This window comes from Oncorhynchus kisutch, unplaced genomic scaffold (assembly GCF_002021735.2).
Source record: "Oncorhynchus kisutch isolate 150728-3 unplaced genomic scaffold, Okis_V2 Okis03b-Okis08b_hom, whole genome shotgun sequence".
Lineage (NCBI taxonomy): Eukaryota > Metazoa > Chordata > Actinopteri > Salmoniformes > Salmonidae > Oncorhynchus > Oncorhynchus kisutch.
Window position 1 is genome coordinate 20,341,128 of NW_022261980.1, and position 13,831 is coordinate 20,354,958.

The 13,831-nt window shown below is 42.7% G+C and overlaps 1 protein-coding gene across 1 annotated transcript in view; it reads right to left on the reverse strand.

Moving 5' to 3' along the window:
- LOC109886290 (pyruvate dehydrogenase phosphatase regulatory subunit, mitochondrial-like) overlaps positions 1-13,831 on the reverse strand; it is a 40,358-nt gene that overhangs the window by 2,409 nt on the left and 24,118 nt on the right. Inside the window, 8 exon segments of the mRNA XM_031812535.1 lie at positions 223-405; positions 8,119-8,208; positions 8,317-8,411; positions 8,510-8,622; positions 9,596-9,744; positions 11,307-11,440; positions 13,028-13,124; positions 13,126-13,187. Of these exon segments, the coding sequence (XP_031668395.1) occupies positions 223-405; positions 8,119-8,208; positions 8,317-8,411; positions 8,510-8,622; positions 9,596-9,744; positions 11,307-11,440; positions 13,028-13,124; positions 13,126-13,187 (923 nt within the window).

Consider the following 13,831-nt stretch of genomic DNA (forward strand, 5'->3'; position numbering starts at 1 on the left):
GGGACAGAGAGAGGAAGAGGAGGGGACAGAGAGAGGAAGAGGAGGGGACAGAGAGATGAGGAGGGGGTACAGAGAGAGGAGGAGGGGACAGAGAGATTAGGATGGGGGATAGAGAGAGGAGGAGGGGATAAGGCCAAACATCAACCAGACCTCATCAGTAACACAGTACAGGACTAAGAACCTGTTCAGACCAAACTAAATATTGGGGTCCGTGGGTCGTACCGTGTCAAACTTGACCCTGAACTCCCGTCCACACTCCAGGGGAGTGGTGAAAGGATCCAGGTCCTGACCCCAGAAGGCAAAGAACTTCTCTATTCGGAGAGAACGCAGGGCGTAGTACCCAGCGTTCCGGATCCCGTACTTCTGGCCCACTGACATCACCTCGTTGTAGACATGGAGCGCATACTGGAGGAGACGAGAGGGGGGGAGAGGGAGAGATAGGGGAGAGAGAGAGGGGGAGAGAAAGAGAGAAGGGGAGAGAAAGAGAGTGTTAAGGGAATTTTTATCAAAGATGTCTAATTATGTATACATTTCAATCAGGACTGACTAATCAGAATACTATTATGTTACTGTATATGTACTAATCAGAATACTATTATGTTACTGTATATGTACTAATCAGAATACTAGTATGTTACTGTATATGTACTAATCAGAATACTAGTATGTTACTGTATATGTACTAATCAGAATACTATTATGTTACTGTATATGTATGAGTTTTCTTTCTTGATCCCAGTGCTGAATGTAATGTGTGTAAATGTGGTCAAGAGTTAGAACAATGACTGTCTGTTCCTTGGTAGAAATGAATGAACGATATCTTCAGACTGGCTAGAATGCTTATCTACGCAAGAAGACCTTGGCTCATAACTTATATTAAATTGGTAGGGAGACGATGTGGGAAGGCTTGAGATACTGTAGTATATAACCAGTAGTACATAACCAGTAGTATTAGACCAGTAGTGTATAACCAGTAGTGCAAAGTAGACCAGTAGTATATAACTAGTAGTATATAACCAGTAGTGTATAGTAGACCAGTAGTATATAACCAGTAGTATATAGTAGACCAGTAGTATATAACCAGTAGTGTAAAGTAGACCAGTGGTACATAACCAGTAGTATATAACTAGTAGTATATAACCAGTAGTGTATAGTAGACCAGTAGTATATAACTAGTAGTATATAGTAGACCAGTAGTATATAATCAGCAGTGTATAACCAGTAGTGTATAACCAGTAGTGTATAGTAGACTAGTAGTATATAACCAGTAGTGTATAACCAGTAGTGTATAACCAGTAGTGTATAGTAGACCAGTAGTATATAACCAGTAGTATATAGTAGACCAGCAGTGTATAACCAGTAGTATATAACCAGTAGTGTTTAGTAGACCAGTAGTATATAGTAGACCAGTAGTCTATAACCAGTAGTGTATAACCGGTAGTGTATAACCGGTAGTATATAACCAGTAGTATATAACCAGTAGTGTATAACCAGTAGTGTATAACCAGTAGTGTATAACCAGTAGTGTATAACTAGTAGTGTATAACTAGTAGTGTATAACTAGTAGTGTATAATAGACTAGTAGTGTTTAACCAGTAGTGTACAGTAGACCAGTAGTATATAACCAGTAGTATATAACCAGTAGTGTACAGTAGTATATAACCAGTAGTATGTAGTAGTATATAACCAGTAGTGTACAGTAGTATATAACCAGTAGTACATAACCAACAGTATAGAGTAGTATATAACCAGTAGTATATCACCAGTAGTGTATAGTAGTATATAACCAGTAGTGTATAGTAGTATATAACCAGTAGTGTATAATAGTATATAACTAGTAGTATATAACCAGTAGTATATAGTATAGTGTATATCTCACCTCTATAGGTATGTAAAGCATGAAGCCCGGCTCTCCTGTATAGTATATAACCAGTAGTGTATAATAGTATATAACTAGTAGTATATAACCAGCAGCATATAGTATAGTGTGTATCTCACCTCTATTGGTATGTAAAGCATGAAGCCCGGCTCTCCTGTATAGTATATAGTAGTATATAACCAGTAGTGTATAGTAAGTAGTCTAGTAGTATATAACCAGTAGTATATAATATAGTGTGTATCTCACCTCTATTGGTATGTAAAGCATGAAGCCCGGTTCTCCTGTATAGTATATAACCAGTAGTGTATAGTAGTATATAACTAGTAGTATATAACCAGTAGTATATAACCAGTAGTGTATAGTAGTCTAGTAGTATATAACCAGTAGTATATCACCAGTAGTGTATAATAGTATATAACTAGTAGTATATAACCAGTAGTATATAACCAGTAGTGTATAGTAGTCTAGTAGTATATCACCAGTAGTGTATAGTAGTATATAACCAGTAGTATATAGTATAGTGTATATCTCACCTCTATAGGTATGTAAAGCATGAAGCCCGGCTCTCCTGTATAGTATATAACCAGTAGTATGTAGTAGTATATAACCAGTAGTGTACAGTAGTATATAACCAGTAGTATAAAACCAACAGTATAGAGTAGTATATAACCAGTAGTGTATAGTAGTCTAGTAGTATATAACCAGTAGTATATCACCAGTAGTGTATAGTAGTATATAACCAGTAGTATATAGTATAGTGTATATCTCACCTCTATAGGTATGTAAAGCATGAAGCCCGGCTCTCCTGTATAGTATATAACCAGTAGTATATAACCAGTAGTGTATAGTAGTCTAGTAGTATATAACCAGTAGTATATAACCTGTAGTGTATAGTAGTCTAGTAGTATATAACCAGTAGTATATAACCAGTAGTATATAGTAGTCTAGTAGTATATAACCAGTAGTATATAACCAGTAGTGTATAGTAGTATATAACCAGTAGTATATCACCAGTAGTATATAGTAGTCTAGTAGTATATAACCAGTAGTGTATAGTAGTATATAACCAGTAGTATATAGTATAGTGTATATCTCACCTCTATAGGTATGTAAAGCATGAAGCCCGGCTCTCCTGTATAGTATATAACCAGTAGTATATCACCAGTAGTATATAGTAGTCTAGTAGTATATAACCAGTAGTATATAACCAGTAGTGTATAGTAGTCTAGTAGTATATAACCAGTAGTATATAGTATAGTGTATATCTCACCTCTATAGGTATGTAAAGCATGAAGCCCGGCTCTCCTGTATAGTATATAACCAGTAGTGTATAGTAGTCTAGTAGTATATAACTAGTAGTATATAACCAGTAGTATATCACCAGTAGTATATAACCATTAGTATATAGTAGTCTAGTAGTATATAACCAGTAGTATATAGTAGTATATAACCAGTAGTATATCACCAGTAGTATATAACCAGTAGTATATAGTATAGTGTATATCTCACCTCTATAGGTATGTAAAGCATGAAGCCCGGTTCTCCTGTATAGTATATAACCAGTAGTATATCACCAGTAGTGTATAGTAGTATATAACCAGTAGTATATAACCAGTAGTGTATAGTAGTCTAGTAGTATATAACCAGTAGTATATAACCAGTAGTGTATAGTAGTCTAGTAGTATATAACCAGTAGTATATAACCAGTAGTGTATAGTAGTCTAGTAGTATATAACTAGTAGTGTATAGTAGTCTAGTAGTATATAACCAGTAGTGTATAACCAGTAGTATATAACCAGTAGTATATTACCAGTAGTGTATAGTAGTCTAGTAGTATATAACTAGTAGTATATAACCAGTAGTGTATAGTAGTCTAGTAGTATATAACCAGTAGTATATAACCAGTAGTGTATAGTAGTCTAGTAGTATATAACCAGTAGTGTATAGTAGTCTAGTAGTATATAACTAGTAGTATATAACCAGTAGTATATAACCAGTAGTGTATAGTAGTCTAGTAGTATATAACTAGTAGTATATAACTAGTAGTATATAACCAGTAGTGTATAGTAGTCTAGTAGTATATAACTAGTAGTATATAACCAGTAGTGTATAGTAGTATATAACTAGTAGTATATAGTAGTATATAACCAGTAGTGTATAGTAGTCTAGTAGTATATAACTAGTAGTATATAACCAGTAGTGTATAGTAGTCTAGTAGTATATAACCAGTAGTATATAACCAGTAGTGTATAGTAGTCTAGTAGTATATAACTAGTAGTATATAACCAGTAGTGTATAGTAGTCTAGTAGTATATAACCAGTAGTATATAACCAGTAGTATATAGTAGTCTAGTAGTATATAACTAGTAGTATATAACCAGTAGTATATAGTAGTCTAGTAGTATATAACTAGTAGTATATAACTAGTAGTATATAACCAGTGGTATATAACCAGTAGTGTATAGTAGTCTAGTAGTATATAACTAGTAGTATATAACTAGTAGTATATAACCAGTAGTATATAACCAGTAGTGTATAGTAGTCTAGTAGTATATAACCAGTAGTATATAACCAGTAGTGTATAGTAGTCTAGTAGTATATAACTAGTAGTATATAACTAGTAGTATATAACCAGTAGTGTATAGTAGTATATAACTAGTAGTATATAACTAGTAGTATATAGTAGTATATAACCAGTAGTGTATAGTAGTCTAGTAGTATATAACTAGTAGTATATAACCAGTAGTGTATAGTAGTCTAGTAGTATATAACCAGTAGTATATAACCAGTAGTGTATAGTAGTCTAGTAGTATATAACTAGTAGTATATAACCAGTAGTGTATAGTAGTCTAGTAGTATATAACCAGTAGTATATAACCAGTAGTATATAGTAGTCTAGTAGTATATAACTAGTAGTATATAACCAGTAGTATATAGTAGTCTAGTAGTATATAACTAGTAGTATATAACTAGTAGTATATAACCAGTAGTATATAACCAGTAGTGTATAGTAGTCTAGTAGTATATAACTAGTAGTATATAACTAGTAGTATATAACCAGTAGTGTATAGTAGTCTAGTAGTATATAACTAGTAGTATATAACTAGTAGTATATAACTAGTAGTATATAACTAGCAGTATATAACCAGTAGTATATAACCAGTAGTGTATAGTAGTCTAGTAGTATATAACTAGTAGTATATAACTAGTAGTATATAACCAGTAGTATATAACCAGTAGTATATAATCAGTAGTGTATAGTAGTCTAGTAGTATATAACTAGTAGTATATAGTAGTCTAGTAGTATATAACTAGTAGTATATAACTAGTAGTATATAACCAGTAGTATATAACCAGTAGTGTATAGTAGTCTAGTAGTATATAACTAGTAGTATATAACCAGTAGTATATAACCAGTAGTATATAACCAGTAGTGTATAGTAGTCTAGTAGTATATAACTAGTAGTATATAACTAGTAGTATATAACTAGTAGTATATAACTAGCAGTATATAACCAGTAGTATATAACCAGTAGTGTATAGTAGTCTAGTAGTATATAACTAGTAGTATATAACTAGTAGTATATAACTAGTAGTATATAACCAGTAGTATATAACCAGTAGTATATAATCAGTAGTGTATAGTAGTCTAGTAGTATATAACTAGTAGTATATAACTAGTAGTATATAACCAGTAGTATATAATCAGTAGTGTATAGTAGTCTAGTAGTATATAACTAGTAGTATATAACCAGTAGTATATAACCAGTAGTGTATAGTAGTCTAGTAGTATATAACCAGTAGTATATAACCAGTAGTATATAGTAGTCTAGTAGTATATAACTAGTAGTATATAACCAGTAGTATATAGTAGTCTAGTAGTATATAACTAGTAGTATATAACTAGTAGTATATAACCAGTAGTATATAACCAGTAGTGTATAGTAGTCTAGTAGTATATAACTAGTAGTATATAACTAGTAGTATATAACTAGTAGTATATAACCAGTAGTATATAACCAGTAGTATATAACCAGTAGTGTATAGTAGTCTAGTAGTATATAACTAGTAGTATATAACTAGTAGTATATAACTAGTAGTATATAACTAGCAGTATATAACCAGTAGTATATAACCAGTAGTGTATAGTAGTCTAGTAGTATATAACTAGTAGTATATAACTAGTAGTATATAACTAGCAGTATATAACCAGTAGTATATAACCAGTAGTGTATAGTAGTCTAGTAGTATATAACTAGTAGTATATAACTAGTAGTATATAACTAGTAGTATATAACCAGTAGTATATAACCAGTAGTGTATAGTAGTCTAGTAGTATATAACTAGTAGTATATAACCAGTAGTACACTGCTCAAAACAATAAAGGGAACACTTAAACAACACAATGTAACTCCAAGTCAATCACACTTCTGTGAAATCAAACTGTCCACTTAGGAAGCAACACTGATTGACAATACATTTCACATGCTGTTGTGCAAATGGAATAGACAACAGGTGGAAATTATAGGCAATTAGCAAGACACCCCCAATAAAGGAGTGGTTCTGCAGGTGGTGACCACAGACCACTTCTCAGTTCCTATGCTTCCTGATGTTTAGGTCACTTTTGAATGCTGGCTGTGCTTTCACTCTAGTGGTAGCATGAGACGGAGTCTACAACCCACACAAGTGGCTCAGGTAGTGCAGCTCATCCAGGATGGCACATCAATGCGAGCTGTGGCAAGAAGGTTTGCTGTGTCTGTCAGCGTAGTGTCCAGAGCATGGAGGCTCTACCAGGAGACAGGCTAGTACATCAGGAGACGTGGAGGAGGTCTTAGGAGGGCAACAACCCAGCAGCAGGACCGCTACCTCCGCCTTTGTGCAAGGAGGAGCAGGAGGAGCACTGCCAGAGCCCTGCAAAATGACCTTCAGCAGGCCACAAATGTGCATGTGTCTGCTCAAACGGTCAGAAACAGACTCCATGAGGATGGTATGAGGGCCCGACGTCCACAGGTGGGGGTTGTGCTTACAGCCCAACACCGTGCAGGACGTTTGGCATTTGCCAGAGAACACCAAGATTGGCAAATTCGCCACTGGCGCCCTGTACTCTTCACAGATGAAAACAGGTTCACACTGAGCACATGTGACAGACGTGACAGTCTGGAGATGCCGTGGAGAACATTCTGCTGCCTGCAACATCCTCCAGCATGACCGGTTTGGCGGTGGGTCAGTCATGGTGTGGGGTGGCATTTCTTTGGGGGGCCGCACAGCCCTCCATGTGCTCGCCAGAGGTAGCCTGACTGCCATTAGGTACCGAGATGAGATCCTCAGACCCCTTGTGAGACCATATGCTGGTGCGGTTGGCCCTGGGTTCCTCCTAATGCAAGACAATGCTAGAGTGTGGCTGGAGTGTGTCAGCAGTTCCTGCAAGAGGAAGGCATTGATGCTATGGACTGGCCCGCCCGTTCCCCAGACCTGAATCCAATTGAGCACATCTGGGACATCATGTCTCGCTCCATCCGCCAACGCCACGTTGCACCACAGACTGTCCAGGAGTTGGAGGATGCTTTAGTCCAGGTCTGGGAGGAGATCCCTCAGGAGACCATCCGCCACCTCATCAGGAGCATGCCCAGGCGTTGTAGGGAGGTCATACAGGCACGTGGAGGCCACACACACTACTGAGCCTCATTTTGACTTCTTTTAAGGACATTACATCAAAGTTGGATCAGCCTGTAGTGTGGTTTTCCACTTTAATTTTGAGTGTGACTCTAAATCCAGACCACAATGGGTTGATAAATTTGATTTCCATTGATAATGTGTGATTTTGTTGTCAGCACATTCAACTATGTAAAGAAAAAGTATTTAATAAGAATATTTCATTCATTCAGATCTAGGATGTGTTATTTTAGTGTTCCCTTTATTTTTTTGAGCAGTGTATATGGTATAGTGTGTATCTCACCTATGTAAAGCATGAAGCCCGGCTCTCCTGTATAGTATATAACCAGTAGTGTATAACCAGTAGTGTATAGTAGTCTAGTAGTATATAACCAGTAGTATAGTAGTATATAACCAGTAGTGTATAGTAGTATATAACCAGTAGTATATAACCAGTAGTGTATAGTAGTATATAACCAGTAGTATATAACCAGTAGTGTATAGTAGTATATAACCAGTAGTATATAACCAGTAGTGTATAACTAGTAGTATATAACCAGTAGTATATAGTATAGTGTGTATCTCACCTCTATAGGTATGTAAAGCATGAAGCCCGGCTCTCCTGTATGGGTCATACTCATTACCCGGATCCCATTGGCGTAGCCCACACTCATTTCCTGTTGACACACACCAAAGGTCAGGACAACAACACACACAACCTTCTGCCTTGTGATGAGCCACTTCACGATAAACATAACATGACCGGGCGAAAGCCGGTTCCTCACCTTACAGAAGAGGGACGGGAAGTGTTCGGGAGTCATGGAGACATACGATAGTTCTCCTAGGACGTCCATCGCCCGCGGACCAATAAGATTCAGTGCTGTAGAAGGGAGGCCGGGGGTGGGGAAAGGGTTCAGAACAGAAATGCATTGTGGGGAACTGAGGGGAAGATCGAGGTTCTGCAGCAATAGTTCTCACCAGTGTACTTCCAGCTGACGTCCTCTAGGTGGAGCTGTGGGTCGTCGGGCATGTGCTTCTTCAACCACGACCAGCAGTGGACCTGCTGATCTGTAGGAGAGATGATGAAAAAGCTACAGAGACAGAGAGATGGAGAGAAATGGAGAGATGGAGAGGGAGAGATGGAGAGAGAGAGAAAGGGAGAGAGGTGAGGAACTAACCCGTCGCTCCTATGTGACGCTCGTCCCTCAACAGACAGTGGAGACGAATGTGGAGCTGTCTGACATAAGACAAGGTGGTTCAGTCTCTATCCTGTTCATTTAGAGGACATTCACATGAGTTAGCCCTAGGTGGAGTTAGCCCCCAGGTGGAGTTAGCCCCCAGGTGGAGTTAGCCCCCAGGTGGAGTTAGCCCCCAGGTGGAGTTAGCCCCCAGGTGGAGTTAGCCCCCAGGTGGAGTTAGCCCCCAGGTGGAGTTAGCCCCCAGGTGGAGTTAGCCCCCAGGTGGAGTTAGCCCTAGGTGGAGTTAGCCCTAGGTGGAGTTTGCCCCCAGGTGGAGTTTGCCCCCAGGTGGAGTTTGCCCCCAGGTGGAGTTTGCCCCCAGGTGGAGTTTGCCCCCAGGTGGAGTTTGCCCCCCCCCAGGTGGAGTTTGCCCCCAGGTGGAGTTAGCCCCCAGGTGGAGTTAGCCCCCAGGTGGAGTTAGCCCCCAGGTGGAGTTATGAACAGCTGGCTAAACTCTCACCTGTTCTTCTGTACTCTGACCACGCTGCAGTGGTTCTTCTTAATGGCTAAGCTCTCACCTGTTCTTCTTAATGGCTAAGCTCTCACCTGTTCTTCTTAATGGCTAAGCTCTCACCTGTTCTTCTTAATGGCTAAACTCTCACCTGTTCTTCTTAATGGCTAAACTCTCACCTGTTCTTCTTAATGGCTAAACTCTCACCTGTTCTTCTTAATGGTTCAACTCTCACCTGTTCTTCTTAATGGTTCAACTCTCACCTGTTCTTCTTAATGGCTAAACTCTCACCTGTTCTTCTTAATGGCTAAACTCTCACCTGTTCTTCTTAATGGCTAAACTCTCACCTGTTCTTCTTAATGGCTAAACTCTCACCTGTTCTTCTTGACTCTGACCACGCTGCAGTCGTTCTCATATCCACCCCTCTCGTTCAGCATGCCCGTATGAACGATGTGACCCACTGGCACATCGAGGTCATTGGCACACAGGTGCTGCAGCAACGCCAACGCCTGGTCATCTGTAGACTGGCACAGAAAGAAACGTAGTGACCGAGGGTGGTCCAGCCATAGAGATAATGTAATTCACATTATAGCTGTGCCCTAGGGTGGTCTAACCATGGAGATAATGTCATTCACATTATAGCTCTGACCTAGGGTGGTCTAGTCAAAGATAATGTAATTCACATTATAGCTGTGACCTAGGGTGGTCTAGTCAAAGATAATGTAATTCACATTATAGCTGTGACTTAGGGTGGTCCAGCCATAGAGATAATGTAATTCACATTATAGCTGTGACCGAGGGTGGTCCAGCCATAGAGATAATGTCATTCACATTATAGCTGTGACCGAGGGTGGTCCAGCCATAGAGATAATGTAATTCACATTATAGCGGTGACAGAGGGTGGTCCAGCCATAGAGATAATGTAATTCAAATAATAGCGGTGACCGAGGGTGGTCCAGCCATAGAGATAATGTAATTCACATTATAGCTGTGACCTAGGGTGGTCCAGCCATAGAGATAATGTAATTCACATTATAGCTGTGACCGAGGGTGGTCCAGCCATAGAGATAATGTCATTCACATTATAGCTGTGAACGAGGGTGGTCCAGCCATAGAGATAATGTAATTCATATTATAGCTGTGACCGAGGGTGGTCTAACCATAGAGATAATGTAATTCACATTATAGCGGTGACCGAGGGTGGTCCAGCCATAGAGATAATGTAATTCACATTATAGCGGTGACAGAGGGTGGTCCAGCCATAGAGATAATGTAATTCACATTATAGCGGTGACAGAGGGTGGTCCAGCCATAGAGATAATGTAATTCACATTATAGCGGTGACAGAGGGTGGTCCAGCCATAGAGATAATGTAATTCAAATAATAGCGGTGACCGAGGGTGGTCCAGCCATAGAGATAATGTAATTCACATTATAGCTGTGACCTAGGGTGGTCCAGCCATAGAGATAATGTAATTCACATTATAGCTGTGACCGAGGGTGGTCCAGCCATAGAGATAATGTCATTCACATTATAGCTGTGAACGAGGGTGGTCCAGCCATAGAGATAATGTAATTCATATTATAGCTGTGACCGAGGGTGGTCTAACCATAGAGATAATGTAATTCACATTATAGCGGTGACCGAGGGTGGTCCAGCCATAGAGATAATGTAATTCACATTATAGCGGTGACAGAGGGTGGTCCAGCCATAGAGATAATGTAATTCACATTATAGCTGTGACCTAGGGTGGTTCAGCCATAGAGATAATGTAATTCACATTATAGCTGTGACCGAGGGTGGTCCAGCCATAGAGATAATGTAATTCACATTATAGCTGTGACCTAGGGTGGTCCAGCCATAGAGATAATGTAATTCACATTATAGCTGTGACCGAGGGTGGTCCAGCCATGGAGATAACATTCCTTTTTCTATTTCATTCTGTGGGTCCAGGGGTCAGATGATACCTCACTTCCCCTCCTCTCCCTCTCCTTTTCAGGGGTCAGCCACCTACAGCTTCCATCATAGGAGGAAGTTGATACCTCACTTCCCCTCCTCCCCCTCTCCTTTCCAGGGGTCACTCACAGTGAGCTCAAACTTGGTGAAGGAGGACATGTCGATGACACAGACTGCCTCCTTGCAGCATTTCACCTCCGCCCCCACGATGTCAAACCAGTCAGGCTTATAGAACGTCTTACTGGCATCCAGAGACAGCAGGTCTGAGAACAGATGATAGAACTGTTTAACTAACAGACAGACACAGAGCTAAGAGACAGCAGGTCTGAGAACAGAGGAACATGGTTTAGCTCTGATAGACAGAAGCATTGGGAAATTGTGGTGTGTGGTGTGGGGTGTGTGTGGTGTGTGGTGTGGGGTGGTGTGTGTGTGGTGTGGGGTGGTGTGTGTGTGGTGTGTGTGTGTGGGGTGTGTGGTGTGGTGTGTGTGGTGTGGGGTGTGTGGTGTGGGTGTGGTGTGGGGTGGGGTGTGTGGGGTGGGGTGTGTGTGTGGGGTGTGTGCGTGGGGTGTGTGGTGTGGGGTGGTGTGTGTGTGGTGTGTGGTGTGTGTGGTGTGGTGTGGTGTGTGGTGTGGGGTGGTGTGTGTGTGGTGTGTGGTGTGGGGTGGGGTGTGTGTGTGGGGTGTGTGTGGGGTGTGTGTGTGTGGGGTGGGGTGTGTGTGTGTGGTGTGTGGGGTGGGGTGTGTGTGGGGTGTGTGCGTGGGGTGTGTGTGTGTGGGGTGTGGGGTGGGGTGTGGGATGGGGTGTGTGTGGGGTGTGGGGTGGGGTGTGGGTGTGTGTGTGTGTGGTGTGGGGTGTGTGTGTGGGGTGTGTGTGGTGTGTGGGGTGGGGTGTGTGGTGTGGTGTGGGGTGTGTGTGTGGGGTGTGTGTGGTGGGGTGTGTGTGTGGTGTGGGGTGGTGGTGGGGTGTGTGTGGTGTGGGGTGTGTGTGGTGTGGGGGGTGTGGGGTGGGGTGGGTGGGTGTGTGGTGTGGGTGTGTGGGGGGTGGGGTGTGTGTGTGTGTGGGGGTGGGGGGTGTGTGTGTGGTGGGGTGGGGTGTGTGGTGTGGGGTGGGGTGTGTGGGGTGGGGTGTGTGTGTGTGTGGTGTGTGTGTGTGTGTGTGTGTGTGTGTGTGTGTGGTGTGTGTGTGTGTGTGTGTGTGTGGGGTGGGGTGTGTGTGTGTGGGGTGGGGTGTGTGTGTGTGGGGTGGGGTGTGTGTGTGTGGTGTGGTGTGTGTGGTGTGTGTGGTGTGTGGTGTGTGTGTGGTGGGGTGTGTGTGTGTGTGGTGTGGGGTGTGTGTGGGGTGTGTGTGTGGTGTGGGGTGTGTGTGGTGTGTGTGGTGTGTGGTGGGTGTGTGTGGGGTGGGTGTGTGTGTGTGGGGTGGGGTGTGTGTGTGTGGGTGGGGTGTGTGTGGTGGGTGTGTGTGGTGTGTGTGGTGGGTGTGTGTGGTGTGTGTGGTGTGTGGTGTGTGTGTGGTGGGGTGTGTGTGTGTGGTGTGGGGTGTGTGTGGGGTGTGTGTGTGGTGTGGGGTGGGTGTGTGTGTGGTGTGGGGTGTGTGTGTGGGGTGGGGTGTGTGTGTGTGGTGTGGGGTGTGTGTGTGGTGTGGGGTGTGTGTGTGGTGTGGGGTGTGTGTGTGGTGGGGTGTGTGTGTGTGTGTGTGGTGGGGTGTGTGTGTGTGGTGGGGTGTGTGTGTGTGGTGTGGGGTGTGTGTGTGGTGTGGGGTGTGTGTGTGGTGTGGGGTGTGTGTGTGGTGTGTGTGGTGTGTGTGTGTGGTGGGGTGTGTGTGTGTGTGGTGTGGGTGTGGTCTGCCTCACCCTTCCCTGCAGGGATGAAGTACTTGGCCCTCTCAAAGCCGTGTTTCTCCATCCATCTGGCTCCCTGTGTGTCCAGACGGTCGTACAGGGGAGAAGTCCCTCAGCTGCCGGCCCGTCTGGAAGTCCCAACGAGGGAACCTTTAGGTTTTATACAGCAGGGCTGGTGAGAGACAGACAGTCAGACACCGAGAGAGAGACAGACAGAAAACCGAGAGAGAGACAGACAGAAACCGAGAGAGAAGAAAGAAAGAAGAGGGACAGTCAGGCACAGAGAGAGGGACAGTCAGGCACAGAGAGAGGGACAGTCAGGCATCAGGCACAGAGAGAGGGACAGTCAGGCACAGAGAGAGAGACAGTCAGGCACAGAGAGGACGAGACAGAGGACAGTCAGGCACAGAGAGAGAGGGACCAGTCAGGCACAGAGAGAGGGACAGTCAGGCACAGAGAGAGAGGGACAGTCAGGCACAGAGAGAGAGGGACAGTCAGGCACAGAGAGAGAGGGACAGTCAGGCACAGAAGAGAGAGGGACAGTCAGGCACAGAGAGAGAGGGACAGTCAGGCACAGAGAGAGGAGAGAGGGACAGTCAGGCACAGAGAGAGAGGGACAGTCAGGCACAGAGAGAGAGGGACAGTCAGGCACAGAGAGAGAGGGACAGTCAGGCACAGAGAGAGAGGGACAGTCAGGCACAGAGAGAGGGACAGTCAGGCACAGAGAGAGGGACAGTCAGGCACAGAGAGAGGGACAGTCAGGCACAGAGAGAGGGACAGTCAGGCACAGAGAGAGGGACAGTCAGGCACAGAGAG